This window comes from Poecile atricapillus, chromosome 2, assembly GCF_030490865.1.
Source record: "Poecile atricapillus isolate bPoeAtr1 chromosome 2, bPoeAtr1.hap1, whole genome shotgun sequence".
NCBI lineage: Eukaryota > Metazoa > Chordata > Aves > Passeriformes > Paridae > Poecile > Poecile atricapillus.
In genome coordinates, this window is record NC_081250.1 from 119580298 (window position 1) to 119597985 (window position 17688).

The 17688-nt window shown below is 40.1% G+C and overlaps 2 protein-coding genes across 8 annotated transcripts in view; one reads left to right on the forward strand and one right to left on the reverse strand.

Moving 5' to 3' along the window:
* Positions 1–3278: 3278 nt before the first annotated feature.
* On the reverse strand, positions 3279–15159 carry COPS5 (COP9 signalosome subunit 5). The gene is made up of 8 exons (XM_058832598.1): positions 14869–15159; positions 14533–14767; positions 10652–10780; positions 10106–10171; positions 8590–8675; positions 7022–7133; positions 6395–6543; positions 3279–3670 (listed from the first exon to the last, which is right to left on the reverse strand). The coding sequence occupies exons 1-8, from the start codon at positions 15024–15026 to the stop codon at positions 3586–3588; spliced, it is 1020 nt and encodes a 339-aa protein (XP_058688581.1). The 5' UTR covers positions 15027–15159; the 3' UTR covers positions 3279–3585.
* Positions 15160–15234: 75 nt separating this feature from the next.
* Positions 15235–17688, forward strand: part of CSPP1 (centrosome and spindle pole associated protein 1) — a 62120-nt gene continuing 59666 nt past the window's right edge. For 2 of the 7 annotated variants that reach the window (XM_058833100.1, XM_058833102.1), the window contains exon 1: positions 15238–15976. The gene's annotated coding sequence lies outside the window, so the exon portion shown is untranslated. Of the gene's footprint in view, positions 15977–17688 lie in introns of all 7 variants that reach the window. The other 5 variants (XM_058833097.1, XM_058833101.1, XM_058833104.1 and 2 more) reach the window with 4 other exon arrangements.

A 17688-nucleotide genomic window follows, 5' to 3' on the forward strand; every position in this document is an offset into this window, starting at 1 on the left:
TCACAACTGCTTGGTAAAATTAAGGCATCTATCCAATAATGATTCTCCATTGTTCAGGATACACCTGTTTGTAAGTGTAGATGGGGATGACTCCTATATAGTAATGATCTTCAATGCACGGGATTCTGATCACAGAATTTGGAAAATGCTAGCATTAAAAATGGCTATTCAAAGACAAAGGCCTTGTTATTCTGGTTTCTGAACACTGCAGAAAGGATCCTATGCAGGCAATAGGTACAGCCCCACTACATGTATCATTTCAAACTGAAACACATATGCTTCAGTTATACATATTATATATATGTGTCATGGTTTTAAGGCAGTAACTAAAAAAATTACTAGAAAACTTACTTATTTCTTGCTGTGAGATATGGATTAGAACAAGAGCAAAACAGACTTAAAACTTAAAAGGAATAAAGAAAATTTATTAACAAAACTACAAGAATAAAAACACCAGAATAAACCCACAGAAAACCCTTTTATCCCTCACTACCCACCATTCCCTTGTTCATATGACAACATAGAGACAAAAAACTTTGGAACTTCGGTGTTTAAAACAGTCCCAATTCCTGCTACAGTCTTTTCATCAGTCTTTGTAGAGAAACAGAAGTCTTCTTCTGCTAATCTATGGAGTTTCTCACAAGAAAACTATTTCTGTTTTAGTTTTCCATTTCTCTGATGCCAGCTGCCCGGAAATCCTGCCATCAGTTCACTCCTCTCATTTCACATCACTCTGAGGTGTGTATGGGTCAATGACTTTAGGGATGTCATTTTTTAAGGTTGAGTTATTCAAAGGCAAAAGTTCTCTTCATCTGTCCCTGTGAGCTTCTCTGGAAAACAGTTTTCTCATTGCCCTCAAGGTCTCAAATCTTTGCTTCACTCTGTTCCAGCACTTCACTTTATCACAATTACTCTCTCTTTTGCTCAAAATCCACACTTTGAACACTCTATTCCTCCCAATATACTGTCATGAATTAAAGGAGTCTTTTCATAACACTATTGTCTATCTCCATAGCTTTAACAGAAAGGTATTTCAGCTTATAAAGCATCTCCTTATTCTCTCTTCCCCATCTAAAACTTAACTCTTTTCCTCACTGTCTCTGATGGTTTTACGATGTCTTCTTCATTTTGATTGTCTCTGTCTCTCTGGGAAAAAGGAGTAATCTGTACGTTTTATCCAGGTAGTAAAAGAATTAAAGTCTTGGAAAAGCTGCAAGAGTTCATAGTGTCAGGTTTCAGTCCAGCAGCAGAAACTACAAACTAAGCCAAGCTGGCCGGCTCTGCTTCTCCCCACCCCCTGCCCTCTGCAGCCTTGTCCGGCCTGGAGAGGGTGGAGGGAGGAGGCCAAGACAGAGCCTTGTTACCTTGTCAGAAGCAGGAAACCCAAAGAGAACAAGAGAGCTCTGGCTTTACATCTTAAGGGGGTGTTCACAAGTTGATCTCACTTTTCAATGGTCAAAATTGCTGTCAATTCTTAGAAATGACTGATAATTGGTCAGGAAAAAAGACTCTCATCAGTCACCAGCAGCTTCAGCTTCTTTAGCTCTCAAAACTATCTTAAAGGTAAAGTCACCCCATGACAATATGTTATATATATAAACATATAACACCACATGTTCAGCAAGTAATGTGACACGTAACTCAATGGACAACTGTTCATGTGAAAATTTAAACATCAGCATTCATATTGCTATAGTTTATAAAACAACTTGGTATTTTAAATTAAGCCATCTGTGACTAAAAACACTGTGTATGAGCCAATATGCAAAAAAAATTCAGTTCACTACTATCACAAGCAAGGACAGTTTAAATACAGCCACAGACTAATATGAGATGAAGCTATTATTTTATATTTTAGATAGATATAAGATGTGCAAAACTTTTGGATCATGTTATGCAAAGAGAAGTCTACAAAGTAGCAATAGAGATACCTATCAAGAAATACAAGATATCTCACAAAAGCAGGGTGCTTATGTAAACACATATTGACTGGGACAATGGTTGTATGCTCAATTTAAGTCTCAAAGACCCGTGGAAGAAAGCTCAGTAAGAAGAGTTATTGGCCAGGTACACTTGCTGTGTCTTCCTTGAACTTAAGAAGATGTGCTGTGTACTTACATATTGTGCTTGTTTGTACAGAAGTCTACTGGTGCAATTTTCAAGAAAATAAATATCTCAAACTATTAAAATACAACAGTTTTCTTCTCCTGTCTCCCCACCACCACTTCTTTCATGCTGAACAAAGAACTAAATTTTTCTCCCATCCAACTGCACATCTGATAATTATTTCAAATTTACTAGCTATGATTAAGCATATTTTTCCTATACAGTTGGATGCTGCTGCTTTAAAACTCTTGATGAACTTCTGCTTCAGGGTATCTGCATTTCCCTGCTGAATTAAAATTTTTCATTGTATAACTTGCATCTTAACTTCAAATGCACTGGAATCTGTTTGGATGAAAAGGCCTAAATGAGTAATAGCTATTAAAATTTCCAGACCAAAACAAAAACAAAACACACATCAAGGCAGAGCTAAGGTTGAAAAGGAGAATCAGTTACTTAAGGTATAAAGCATAATGGCATATTGTATAAAGCATAAATTATCCCAAAAGTAAACATTCCAAAACCCCCAGGAAACTCAGGATTAAATATGAAAACTTAAAAGGAATCCAAACATCTTGTATTATTGAAATGCAGGATGAAACCCTCCAAAATAAACTTAGATCAGCCCTGCAGCAGTACCATGCTGTAAGCTAGAAAGTATGATTAATGCATTTAGTATCTGTGGCCTGAAATTAGCCTAATGTGTATTTCAAAGGTAATTTTTCATTTTGTTCCTTTGTATGCGACAAGTGACTACGACAAGCAATAGAAGGTGAGCAGAAGAAAAATAACGTTAGGAGTTCCACTGCAGAGCTGGTCAATAGCTGACTATTTAGAAATATAAAATGTCCATTGTGAGTGTGAAGCTATAAGCAAAATACTGTTGTACCATGCATAAATGTTTCATTGCTGTGAAAGAAACAATTTCTGGCTGGACCAGTAAACCTCAATCAGGAAAGGCTCCATTAAATTTAGTAATTTGTTAAAAGATAAACAAGTGGGATTTCAATTCTTAAAATTAAGCACAGATATTAAAATCTGAGAAACAAACTTCTTACACTACACAGGTTACCTATGTAATCTGAATAGATAGAACTTTTCTACAGAACAATAAGAAAATGAGTAAGAGAAGATGAACGCTTGCCAAAAATATCAAGGCCCAAAACACACATTTAGTTTCAAAATTCTTTTATTGCAGCTGGATAACAGAGAGAAACATCTGAGGGCAAAATCCAGTAACTCACATTCATTTTCCTTTGCAACAATTCTGCAATCTGGTTTTATGATAAAGAACAAAAAGTTGCACTACATTTTGGAACATTTTGTGCTTTAAAACTGGTCAAACAGGTGGGAAATATTAAAGTACTACAAATTAACTGAATAATTTCCCACTCCAACTTCATTTCCCAAACTGAACAAGTCCAAGCAAAAGAAACTATGATATTTTCTGCTTTGGAGATACATAACAACTGGTAATGCAGTTCAAGCTATATTAATTTGGTTAAAAAGTTTATCCTTAATAACCTGAGACATCAATCCATGTATAGCTTCTATGGTGGTCTTGCAGCTGAAAAACAAGCATAAATTCAAAGTTGGACAAAAACTGAACTGTCATTTTCCTTGAAGATACCCAGCTGTTTTGGAAGTTCAGGGTGCCCATAACCCCATGAATCTTAAAAACTGTCCAGAAAGGAACAGTCACACACAGCAATTTAACCATTGTTGCCAATACCTTTTTGTTACTTAAAAAGCAAACTGACTATACAAAGACCAATTCCAGAAAATGTTGTCTTGCAATTTAGGACATCTTATATTAACAATAGCAAGTGGGCTCTGTCGGCATCTGAACAACAACAAAAAAAATCCTTAGAGGGAGTGGAGCTGTCAGCTGATATTATCAATACCTGCAGGCTCTCACTGCTCTCTACCTTATCTCCTTTGCCCAAGCTCAGTACAGTAGTGTACAGTAACCATGGTCCCTCTGAGAAACTTTACAGGGAACATTAAAGAAAAGTTTATAGAACAAATCAGTTATTGGTCAAAATATGTAATGTGCGAAAACCCCAAAGAGCTGAGAGGATTCCTATTCATCCAAGTTTTCCCCAATGTCTGCTGTAGGGCAATGTAGTGTCAAACTAACAAGTAAGAAGTGACTGTACAAATGCAAGAGATGAACCAGGACTGAAGGCATGGAGAATAGGGACAAATTACTATTAGACAGATAAAGGAATCCTAGGGAAAGCAAGCTGACTTGGAGCACAGTTTGGCTAATGCATATGTCCCCTTAAGAAATGGATTTGAGATGTGCATGGACAGTAACAGATGTTATCATACAGCCCAGTGTAAGCACCTTTCTGCTAATGCTTTATAGCAGTGTTTTCCCTAAACAGCTATGTCTAACAATCCTTTAGTGATCTTTGCAGCCTTATTTTTCCAGAGTAGCTTAGGTGGCACTAAATGAATTGTCCTGTGTCTGCACAGATCTTCTATTGTCTTCTCTCTTACGAAAGATCACTACTTGAAGGAAAACATGCATCTGTAGAAGTGTTACACTCCATTTTGGGAACTATGGTAGCTTTTGTTGCACAGGAAAGCAAAATTTATGACAAAAACAATTCCTTTCAATTCCTTACAATTTATAAACTAACTACTGATGAAGACTAAATAAAAACAGAAAAGAAAAATACCTAGAACTGCTGCAACAAATAATAAAGTAGCATGATCAGAGAAAGAATTATTTCTTAGAATAACTGTAAGCATGTAAGAGTAAAGGGAAAATAAAATGCAGTCAGTATTGTGGAATTCCAAACAGCAATGCAAACTTATCAGCAACTCCATTCTCCTCACATCTTTAAAGCATTGCTATTCTATTTCCCTCCAGGAACTGGGACGTATCACTTAACCTGGCTGCTATGAGCCAGCAACAGCATTAACTCCACTGCAAATGTATTCTGCAATTAAAATAGGCTAAATGAGTATAATTTTTAAAAGTCAACCTCCCTCCAACTCAATCATGTTTGTTAGAAAACTTTTAAGAGCTGCTAACTTTCGAGAAAAAGTTAAACAAAGGTGTGTCAGGGGGAGAGAATACCAGGAAACTGTCCTATTATCAAGATAAAGTAATGGGGAAGAGGGACAAAAAGCCTCAAAATCTGAAAACACACAAACACCCCAGATTTTGTTCAGTTTTTGCACTCTCTTCCAAGGGATTCTACAGAATTATCTCCTTATTAAATGGAATTACTTCATCTCACTCAGAATACTCCTAAGGTGTGTGCAGGTGAGTCCTGCCTTCTCCACAGATGAACCTGAGTTTGTACCGTCATATAGAGTGCAGTATTTCTTGGTTTTCAAAGTCTGAAATTTGCCAAATACAATGTTTTTGAACAGCCCAGCTGTAAGAGCTGTTGGACACTATTAACCTCTGCTAAAAGATTTTACTTGGAAAAACGGTGACTCTAATGTGATATAGTGTAAGCACTATAAGCACATCTAATTCTTAAGACTACTGGGAAAGAGATGTGAGTATTACTGAGAAGCAACTTGTGTGCTTCAAAGTTCAAAACAACCAGAGCTGATCACCAAGAAACATAAGGAAAACTGAGGGAAAATTTTACAACTTCTTTGAAAGAATGTTGTGCACGTAGTGATAAGTTTATTAACTTACAATAGCAAGTATTTGCTATCAGGCAGGGGAGCTAAATATAGAGGCCAGCATAACTGTAAGCTACTTCTTAAAAACAAAAAACAAGAAACTCAACCATTTCTCATGTCTAAAAAAAAATGATACATTAATTAAGAAATATGAAGAAAAGGAGTTAATAATTTTTATGTCAGTAAAAGTATTAGACAAATGTAAACTAAACTCACTGGACTGTTAACACTAGTTCTTAAAAATCAAGCTCTATACCATAATTTTACTTACTGCTGGTTTTAACCTAATTAACAATAAAAATTGGCTAATTTCTAGGAAAGTTGCAATTTTAAATGAGACAGAAAACATTTTTTTTTTGTTTTCCAGATACTCATGGAATTTTACAGCAATTTTTTGTTTAATAAACTAGAATTAAATTTATTCCAACCCCCCAAAACTTCAAAATTTATTGTAGGTTTAATAGAGGCAAGATTTTCTTTAACTTTCAGAAATAACTATTGATTTCTGGAGTCTCTCATTCCTATCTATAATCTAATTCTTAACTCTAATTTTGTCAGGTTACAATTGCATGCATGATAAAAGTTTAAAATTGAATAATACTTTTCACAAGAAGAACACATGGATGTGTTCTCTTACCTGTCTCTTGTTGCTTTTGCAAGTTTGTCTTCTGACTTCTTGTCATGAGTCTCTAAACCCAGCATGAAACTGCCCCTTCCAAGCTGAGCTTCTGACTGCTCTAATTTTTCAGACAAATCAAAGATTTGGCCAGTGGTGTAGTCAGCATTCTTAGGAAAAAGAAAGTAATAAACATTTTCAATTTAAGCTCTAAATTCAAGCATTTAAACACAAAATAAACCAAACCTGAGAAGAGTTTTTAAAAGTACAGTGCTGCATATTTTAATCTATATCTACAATTGAAGTGATACAGAACATGAGTGGTGGTTAAGAGAACAGATGCCGAACATCTGACAAATGCTCAATCCCTAAAGCCTGAATTGGGTTCTTTTTATTACTTTCAACCCATGCCCTCAGTTATGTAGGAATAAGTAAAACTCAGTTGGTTTTGACCAAGAGAAAAAAAAATTGGCTTCTGCAGAGGGAAGGTTTTGATGCTCAGCTGTTACACTGAAGGTCTACCTGCAGTATTTCTGTTGTAACCTAGTTTTAACAGTTCCACTGTTTATTTTTTCTTAAGTGCTTACTTACTAAACGCCATTACTCAGTGCAGTGCTCTATAGAGATACAAGGTTAAAAAGTACTTACAGTAAGCAAACTAGAAGAACTGAGAGTGTTCACCCAGTACTTGTTCCACAACAGCTCAAGCAATTTACGATCCAAAGACGATTTAAAGTATGAGACTTCTAAAGCATAATACCTTTAAAAACAAAAACATGCAAACAAAATAAGCGACCATCTAAATATGTCTTGCTTGAATGTGTCATCCAAAGTACATACAACAGAAAAAATCCTTATCAATGGCAAATATCTTTAAAAATTCAAAGCCCTTAAGGTTACTCCCAGTTCCAACTCCCTGAACAATTTTCCATTAATAATTCATTTAGAGATTCAATACATAATCCCTACACATACTGCTGTGTTCTGTTAAATGAGATTGCAAGAGTTTTTTAATTATTCTCTTAACAACCTATTTCATGCTTAGGTTCTTCAATACTGTAATAACTTACAGATGATTGTAGTTTTGCATGTATCACTTCTAATTACTTGAGGAATGCTTGGTAGCAGTAAATGTTACAAACAGGCAAACAATCTTACATTCTACCAGACTATTTTGTGGTATCAAAATAAGGCTAGGCTAGGCTTTAGTGGTGTTACAAATTAACACTCCCAGTAAAGTAAGAAAAGGAGCTGCACAGCACATATCCCTACTCCGAAGAGCAGTGGGACCACAGCCTCCTGCTGATCAATGGAGATCTGACCCTTTCCTCCCTGCCCCAACAAGGCATCACTACTTAGAAGTGTTCAGAAATCAACTGGTACAGCTTTTAACCAAGTTCATATTTATCTTTGCAGAGTTCTCCCTTAAAACATGTTGCAGTGCAGTGTTGTTCATTATATTTGATTCAATTACATTCTTTATTGTTAAGTTGTACCCCCCCCCCCCCCATGTTAATACTTTGGTCCCAGTTGTGCCCTCCTACCCCAGTTGCCAATCCACCCTGATACCTGCCCCTTGTTCCCGAATGTTTCCTGTTCCCCCTCCCATTAAGTTATCAATCCTCCCTTGTGCCAACCCCCTTTAGAATGCCCTTTGGAATTCTCCTGTTCCTGGAAGCCCCATTGGCCCATGTGCCCCGCTCTCCGCCCCGGTATACCCCATCGGTTTATGCATTATGTAACCCCGCCTTGTGTTCTTCCCCTAAGTCTCCCCTATTGGTTTATTATTTGTACACTCGCTTGCTCCTCCCCCACACCTAAGTTGCTGTACCCCTGTATCTTTTGTCTTTCTTCTCTGGAACCTTTAAGAGAATAAATCCCTTTTGGAAGCCACATGGAAGACCTCTCCATCATCCTTGCTCCTGCCCTCGATGCTGGACAGCCAGTGCTGTAGAGCATAAGCCCTAAGCTGCCCTGCTTGCCAGGAGCAGCCCACTCTTGGCTCAGTGCTGGGAGCTGGCTGGGGAAAAAATCCGGCACTGCGTCAAAAACATCTCCTGATAAATGCCAGTAACCACTGTTTTCACAAAAACGAGAGTGCTAAAGCAACAGCGACTTCAAGATTTGAAACACTACAAGGAATTTACTTTTTCACACTGAATCATTAACCTAAACACACAAAAAATAATAATTTTAGTAGTTTTTTTGTTACTTACTGTTTACAATGTACACCGAAGTCTTCTATTTTATTGAGTGGAATAGTCTGGTATTCAGAGGGACCCTCATCTGGAGGTTTATAGCCCTAAAAATTTAACAAATGACAGAGATGACACAGTATTTATGGTGATTTTCAAAATGCCTAAACTTTACAAAAAAAAAATGCAGTTTATGTAATTCTAGTATTGTTGTCTAGAGAAAATAACATTTCCCCTGGTAGCCTGAAATTCAGAATTTTCTTGGATCTCAGGTTTAGATTTGGCTTTACTAGCTGTTCCAGTCATTACAATTTCAGGTTTATCAAAAGCAAACTATATATAGTGGTCATAGTTGAGTTTTTTTCAAATGAGTAACACGGCATAGGATTAGATAATTTCTTAGATCAAAGAAGGGCAAGCTTCTTCTTAGACAGTATTTCTCTACCTGTTCTTGGAAATTTTGAGGAAGATTTGAGAAGAGGGAATAAGCATCCATGGATATGCCTTAAAGTTACCTAAAACTTTCTGTTACTTGTTTAGCCAAGATGGTGCCATCCACAGTTACTGACTAAGCAAGAACTGCCTGCAGTCCATTGTGAGAACTCCCTAAAAATACGCTTCTTATGTGCATTTTCCAGATGTGATTTGGTTTTCAGGTACAGGATTCTTCTCCCTGTTCAAAATTCTCAAAGTATTTCTGAAGTGGTTTTGCCCACAGAAGTGCATGTTCTCCTGAATCACAAGCTGTTCTAAGATCTCATATGTTTTTGTCAACACAAATATAATGCCTGGACCCCTCACAAACATTTTAGTCAATTACTAAATTTAATTTTCAAGAAACAATTAATTTTGGTAATTGTTTTACTGGATGGCTGCCTGAAGTTCTTAATGAGTCACTAATAACTGGGTATTTAAAAGATTTACTTTACTGAACTTTATTGGATTGAAATTAAATAGCACAGCCAGAAGTATACATGAGAGGATGCATTCGGAGACCTGAATCTCCAATACTGATGTGATTTTTTTAGTTTTAAGTCTAACCCATATTGTTTAATTAACTTTTTTGTATATTAGTTTGTGAAGATTCATAGTGTTCATTTGAAAAAATTAAGTAGATAGTTTTGAACCTTCCTTTTCTAAAATTAAAAGCAAATTACAACATATTAAACAAGCTATTAACATTTGGTTTTAGATCTGAAAAATAAACAGAGAAGAGCTAACATAAAACAATTTTGATGAATACTACCTATAGCTATATCCATTAGAAACCAGCTATATGGAGCTACATAATTTTGGGACAGCTCCACAATCTGGACAGTGCAATTGATTTAACACTACCAAAACTCTATGAAAACCAAACTAGAAGTCAACCCTTATAAATGTAATCAATATCCAAAGGTGTGCAGTAACCAGTGTATGGGCACATCTCCTTTGGATTGAACATTCAGTACAGCACAGCAGACCACACTCAGACAATCATTTAAAGACAGTTCAGTGTTCACACACTAGCTAATTTTAGATAGTTTTAACTATTTACCTTAGGATATGTCCTAAAAGCTCCAAGATTTACTTTTCCTGCAGATATTGTTCTTGTTGGATCAATCTGTAGAAGTACAGGTAATACTCATTACATACATTTTATTATTTATTACAGGTTAAGATTAAGTTTATAGTAATTTTATTTCAGAAATGCAATTCATACAAATTGTATTAGTTCTGTCATAAACAGTACTTTTTCTGTTGGTATCAGACTTTCTAAAGAGATGGAATTATCAATAGCCTTCAGTAGATTATTTTTTCAAACCAATTTTCCTTATTTCCTAAGTACATAAAACCCCCTTACGCTTAAGAATTACACCACAACTGTAACAATGCAGTGAAAATGGTCTAGGCAAGCTACACTACTGGTTTTGCCAGTATGTGGCCAGCAAAGAAGAAGGAGTGGCACCAGTTTAAAGTGTGGATCTAACACCTCCATCATACAAAGTACATGCTACTAAAATGCTAATAGACAGAAACCCAAAAATTATTCCCCTCAACATGATCTGCTAGGCAGGGTTATCACCCACCAGCCAGTACTTACAACCACTGCTACGAAGGGCTCCTGAAATTGCTGATTAAGCATCTGGGTACTGACGTCGATCCCCGAGAGCCAGCAGCCGTAGCCGGGGTGACTGTGGTACCAGCCGATAGCATTTTCCAGGCGTCCGACCTAAGGAAGAGCAGGGAAGGGGAACAGCCCCAGCGTTCAGCTCCATTCCCCTAGTACCGGCTGCCCTCCAGCGGCATTTCCAGCACACTGCAAGGCGCGGCAGGATAAATACGAGTTTCGCTCGTGATAAAATATTCCCTAGAAACCGTAGAATGACTAGTACCGGCATTCTCTGCTACAGCTGCTGCCAAAGAACAAAGGCCTTCAAGGAGCCTGGAGCTCCTTTGTCAGTGACAGCTGAAGTACAGAAGAGGTTCCACAGAGCTGGATGGTGAGCTGTGGCTCCTCAGCAGGGCTAAGGAATTTCTTAGGGATGTAACACAAGTAAACCCATATAATGTAGGTAACATCAGTAGAAAATGAATTATTTAATATGGTAACATATCTCACAGGCATATACTATTAGATTAGTGGTAGGTTTAAAAAATACCTTCAAACGCATGCTTTCAAACACTAGAAGCAACAGAAATTATTGCCTGGAGACAGGTTTAAAAGCCAAAAGATGAATTTTTGACAACTTTTTATCAGATAAAACCTCAAAATAGGAGTTTCCAAATAATACACATGGCTATCTCTAAAAATACTGGAAGAGAAAGGAGCAAAGCCAAAAAACCTCAGGAGAATAAACACCAATTGAACCTAATTTTTGTAATTCTCTCTAAGGAATTGTTTACTGGCTGCTCCAGTAATGATAAGACAGAACAGACAAACGGAATACTTTACTTCTTAACTGGTGCAGAATATTTATACTTTCTGTACAGCTCCCATGAGAGACACCAACAAAACACTTAAAGAATGTGCGTCATTTTTAAAAGCCAAATAATCTATCTGAAGTACATTAAGAACAGATCCTGTCCTTGGAGAGTCAAGCAACTGTAACAGCAGCATCTATAAAGCACTTATATACGGGGATATATTAACCAACTACCTGTCATAGGGTGACTTTACCTTTAAGATGGTTTTTGAGAGCTAAGGAAGCTGAAGCTGCTGGTGGCTGATGGGAGTCTTTTCTCCTGACCAAATATCAGTCATTTCTAAGAATTGACAGCAGTTTTGACCATTGAAAAGTGAGATCAACTTGTGAACACCCCCTTAAGATGTAAAGCCAGAGCTCTCTTGTTCTCTTTGGGTTTCCTGCTTCTGACAAGGTAACAAGGCTCTGTCTTGGCCTCCTCCCTCCACCCTCTCCAGGCCGGACAAGGCCGCAGAGGGCGGGGGGTGGGGAGAAGCAGAGCCGGCCAGCTTGGCTTAGTTTGTAGTTTCTGCTGCTGGACTGAAACCTGACACTATGAACTCTTGCAGCTTTTCCAAGACTTTAATTCTTTTACTACCTGGATAAAACGTACAGATTACTCCTTTTTCCCAGAGAGACAGAGACAATCAAAATGAAGAAGACATCATAAAACCATCAGAGACAGTGAGGAAAAGAGTTAAGTTTTAGATGGGGAAGAGAGAATAAGGAGATGCTTTATAAGCTGAAATACCTTTCTGTTAAAGCTATGGAGATGGTCAATAGTGGTTTGAAAAGACTCCTTTAATTCATGACAGAGTATATTGGGAGGAATGGAGTGTTCAAAGTGTGGATTTTGAGTAAAAAGTAGAGTAATTGTGATAAAGTGAAGTGCTGGAACAGAGTGAAGCAAAGATTTGAAGCCTTGGAGGCAATGAGAAAACTGTTTTCCAGCAAAGCTCACAGAGACAGATGAAGAGGACTTTTGCCTTTAAATAACTCATCCTTAAAATGACATCCCTAAACTCATGGCCCATACACACCTCAGAGTGATGTGAAATGAGAGGAGTGAACTCTGATGAGAGATTTCCGGGCAGCTGGCATCAGGAAAATAGAAAGCTATAACAGAAATAGTTTTCTTGTGAGAAACTCCATAGATTAGCAGAAGAAGACTTTTGTTTCTCTACAAAGACTGATGAAAAGACTCCAGCAGGAATTGGGACTGTTTTAAACACCAAAGTTCCAAAGTTTCTTGTCTCTATGTAGTCACGTGTACAAGAGAATGGCTAAGTAGTGAGGGATAAAAGGGTTTTCTGTGGGTTTATTCTGGTGTTTTTATTCTTGTAGTTTTGTTAATAAACTTTCTTTATTCCTTTTAAGTTTTAAGCCTGTTTTGCTCTTGTTCTAATCCATATCTCACAGCAAGAAATAAGTAATTTTTTTTAGTTACTGCTTTAAAACCACGACACTGCCTAATGATAAAAAGAGGTATTCCAAGAACAAGTGCTTGCCAAAATCAAATATGAAACAGCCAGCATGAAAACTCTGCCAGAGCACCAGGAAAGCTGAGTTATTTTATTTGCACACAAGTCAAGTTTCAAAATTGTGAAACCAAGAATAGACAAAACGGAATAACATAAACAATGGAAAAAAAACATTTCTTATCACATAAAAACTCCTACAGAAACCTGGACTGTTTTAAACATAAGGCAAGCTGTTTGTAATTTTATGCTATATACTTACTATTTTGAAATTCAGTATTTCTACCTAAGAATGTGATTCTATGAATATACCTTTACTTAAAGATAGTATGATTGTATCTTTGGGCAAAGACATCTCTTCTAGTCACCTACTTTTTGAAACGAGTATTAGTATCACACTGTTTTCAGATAAACTAGATTAAATGAATTATTTCCACATTTTCTCACAGAGATGAGTTATTAAAAATTTTAAGTCCCAGAACATAATTATTTCTGCATTATGTTTACTCTTTGCTGATGTTATGATTCAGCCTAATGCAAATCCCTTTCAATACCTTCAACTCTATGTAAGGTTATGAACATAAGTACACTCTCCAAAATAACCCAAATACTCCTCTGTTATATCCACTTAGTATGTAAGGGGCTTCTAATTTTAGCTGGTTTAAAAATCAGTGGGTCAACTGGGTATCAGAACTGTTTGAGCTTGGAGAGTTAAAGATATTTCAACTCTTATTTCTAGTATAGAATTGTATTGGAAGAAGCACATCAGCAAGTGCTGTGATGTGCTGTACTGGTTTCCACATCAGTCACAGAGTAGACATGTATTTTTGTTATCCTTCTGCACATAAGAACTTCACTGTATAATCATCTTTAATATGACATGGATCTCTGAATCAAAAGTGACGAAGATGGGAAGCAGACAAGCAAGTCTGTTCATCCAAATTTCCAAATGATAAATATGAATAATTAAGTTGCACAGAAACTTACTTTATCCTTCACTGGCATTTTCTTCACAAATATGTATATTTTTTTTATGGAAAAGAGCAGCATACTATACAGTAAGACCTCAGAAGAAGGTAAGACTGAATGTCATAATTCTGATCTACAAACACTAAGTAAGTCCAATGCTCACATATATTTAATTTTGCATATTGTTTTTAGAAGAAGTATCAGTTATTTTAGAAACACACTCTCTCAAACAGCCAGCAGCCTCAGACATAAAAACACTTCCTTAACAATAAAAATAACTTACTACTTTTCATGGAATCATTAAGGTTGGAAAAGACCTCCAAGATCATCATGTCCAACCTTTGATAACCTACCGTAAGTCAGGAAAACATGGATATGAAAATGTTTACAGGGCCCTGCATTCCGTGCTGCTGACATAGTTCTTACTGACATGTTTGAGGAGAGACAGGACAGTCGGGCAGGCACCTCATCACTGAGGGAGGAAGCCTGCAACCCCCCCACTATGTTCCTGTAGCTCACAAGGCGCACAGGATCTCCACGGGGGGGTCAGACCCCCTGCTATCTCTCCTTACCTGCTTGGCGTTCTCGATGTAGGCAGCCATGTACTCGTAGGCGGCGGCCTGCGCATTGACGCGGGTCTCGGTGCCCTCCACGGGCAGGGCGAAGCTGTCCATGATGATCATGGTCTCCCCGTCCACCTTGCCCAGCATGAGCCCCATCACCTCCAGGTTTCCGCCAGACCTGGCGTGCATCACCATCTTCAGAAGCGCCAGCGCAGAGATCTTGCAGTACTTGAAGTAATGGTGGCTGCAACAACGCAGAGAGGCCGCGGAAGGGAAGGCAGAGCCATCAGATCAGGCCGGTCCTCACCGCCCACCCGCCCGCTCCGCCGCCCGGCTCCCACTCACTCCTTGGTCCAGGGCTTGGCCGCCAGGATCTCCTGCTGCTGCTTGCGGTCGTACTTGTAGATTTCGTCGATGCTCTGTGCCTCCTGCATGTTGTTCGCCAGCTCCCAGGTTTTCTGCGCCATCCCGCTCCCGGAGGCGCTGCTCCCCGCCGCCGCCATCGTCCCGCTCCCGGCTCGGGCTCGGGCCCCGCCTCCGCACCGGCGCACCGGGCCGCAGGCGGAACCAAGCGCGGGGCGGGGGTGCGCACGGAGGGTGGTACGGTCCGCGCAGGCGCGGGGGGGGCGGCGCTGCGCCCCCAGCGGCCTCACTCGGCTCTGCACGCGGCCGGGCCCGACCCGCTCGCCCTGTGAAGCGGCGCCGCAGAAACCCAAACTCGGCCGGGCGGAAGCGTTTCTCACTATTTATCAATTTATTCACTTATGCTTTTGGAATTACTGTGACCAGTTCTGGGCTACTCAGTACGAGAGAGACACGGAACTTCTGGAGCGGGTTCAGCGGAGGGCAACAGAGATGTTTAAGGGACGGGAGCATCTCTTTCATGAGGAAAGGCTGTGGGAGCTGGGACTGTTCAGCCTCGAGGAGACGGCTGGGAGGGGGCCTTATCAATATATAAAAGTATCTAAAGTAGGAGGCGTCAAGAGGATGGACCCAGGCTCTGCTGGGACGTGCCAAGCAATAGGACAAGAGGCAAGAAAACTGATGCGCAGGAAATTCCCCCTGAAGATGAGGAAGAACATCTTGACTGTGCAGGTGACTGACCACTGGAACAGATTGCCCAGAAAGGTTGTGGAGTTTCCCTCCCTGGAGATACTCAAGAACCGTCTGGATGCAATCTTGTGCCGTGCGCTCTCTAGGGTGACCGTACTTGGAGCAGGGAGGTTGGACCGGATGACTCGCTGCGCTCCTTTCTAACCGGCCCTACCCTGGGATGCTGGGAAGTCCCCTAGCCGCCGCCTCCCATCCCGATGCTTTTCCCCGCCCGGGAGGAGGTGGCGGCCGAGTCGCGCCGCCCTCCGGGGCAGCGGGGGGCGCTGCGCGGCGCCGCCCGCCGGGTTCCGGGGCGGCGGTAACGCGCGGGGCGCGGACGGAGCCGCGGCCGCCGGTACCGGTGAGCGGGCGGCGGGGGCGGCACGGCGCCCGAGGACCCTCCTCGCAGCCCCGCCGGGCGGTTCCATCGCCCGCATCGCTCATAGCTCGGAGCGGGCGGCGGCGGGAGTGAGGGGGGTTCGCAGGGCAACGGGAGGGGCACCGGAGCGGAACGGGGCGGGGGCGCGTCCGGGGTGTACTGCCGGGTCTGGGGGTCCCCGCGGGGGCAGCGGGGCTCGGCTCGGCTTTGCTGGTCCCGGTCTTCCGGTGGGGCCGCTTGTTGTGCGGCCGTTGCCTGACAACGGTGCCGCGATCCGAAAAGGGGCCGAGCCCCGAGTGCCGCATCCCCGCCCCGCAGCTGCTCCCTGGGGGGTCGGAGCCTCCGGGCGTGCCCCGGAAGTGCTGCCGAGGAGGGAAGGAGGGAGGCGGGCGCTGCAGGCCGGGGGAGAGGCGCTTCCCCGAGCTGTCGCTCTTGGAGAAATAAACCTGATCTCATGGGTCTGAAAGTTTTTCGAAATTAGTGTCTTTTTGGATCAAATTACGTGCTCTGAAAAATAGATAAGCCCTGTAGTGGAGGGAAAGTAACTCGCGACACTTGTTGCTTGGTTGTTCAGAGGATGGATTGCCTTCTCAATTGCGAAAAAGTCGCATTGCTTTATTCAAGAGTTTGTTATTTGTGAGAGGCCAGAGCTTGGAATCTGTGCTTTTTCAGCAGTGAATTTGAAAGAAAAGTACAGGGAGCGCGTCTCTGGCAGCAGTAGCTTATCCCAAGTGCTGTTCACACGGGCACAGAAGCAGTCAGTACTAATTCCTTAGGAAGTTTGGGTTAAACTTTGAGCAGTGTTTCTTAATGACACAATTAATGGCCGTATAAGTTGTAAGTACAATTATTAAACGTGGCATATAGTTACTCTTTCAAAGCATTTCCCTCCTTGCCACCCGTGCTGCAGTTCATGTGGATGGGAATTGCCATTTTGCCAGTGCTCCTGATGATATTTCAATATTATGGTGGCATAGAAGAGATGAAATCCACTTCCACATGCTGATTTTAAATTTTGTGCGTTTCCCTTAACAATTAGGAGGAGAATGGAAAGATTAGAATGCAACACAGTAAACATCGCTTTAGGAGATAAAATAACTACACAATATGTAGGTAAATATAGTACATACAATACATTTGCACATTGGTGTTTTGGATACCTTGAATAGAGAGTACATTTGAATACATGCATTATTAACTCTGTTTGGGCATAGGTCCAGTAAAAATATCATGTTCAAAGTTGATGTATTGTTCTTGAATATCTGTATGCTTTCTATTGCTTGCTATGTTTGTTTAAGTTGAAGTCTACCTAGGTGACTCTAATTACTCAGAGTTGCTTTTGTAAACTCTGAATAAGGAAAAGAGGCTATGAAAATCTAAAATCCTCTTGAAAGAAAAAATATGTAAAAATATTTTTATGGGACATTTTCAGACAGTACGTGAATATATAGCAGCGGTTTGTTTAATGGAATTTCACTTTGAAAAATGAATTGTTTTGGGAATGCAAGTTATCCAAGATTTAAAGTTGCAAGAGCTAAAGAAAGGCTGATAGATATGTGCTATCTTTCTTTATTTTTATTGTGATTAGTCATGATCTCTTCACATGGTACAGAAGATAACAAAATTGATTAATATTCAGTAGGATACTTGCTTACATGCTGATATATTTTTGTAATAGTGTATGTGTCACATTG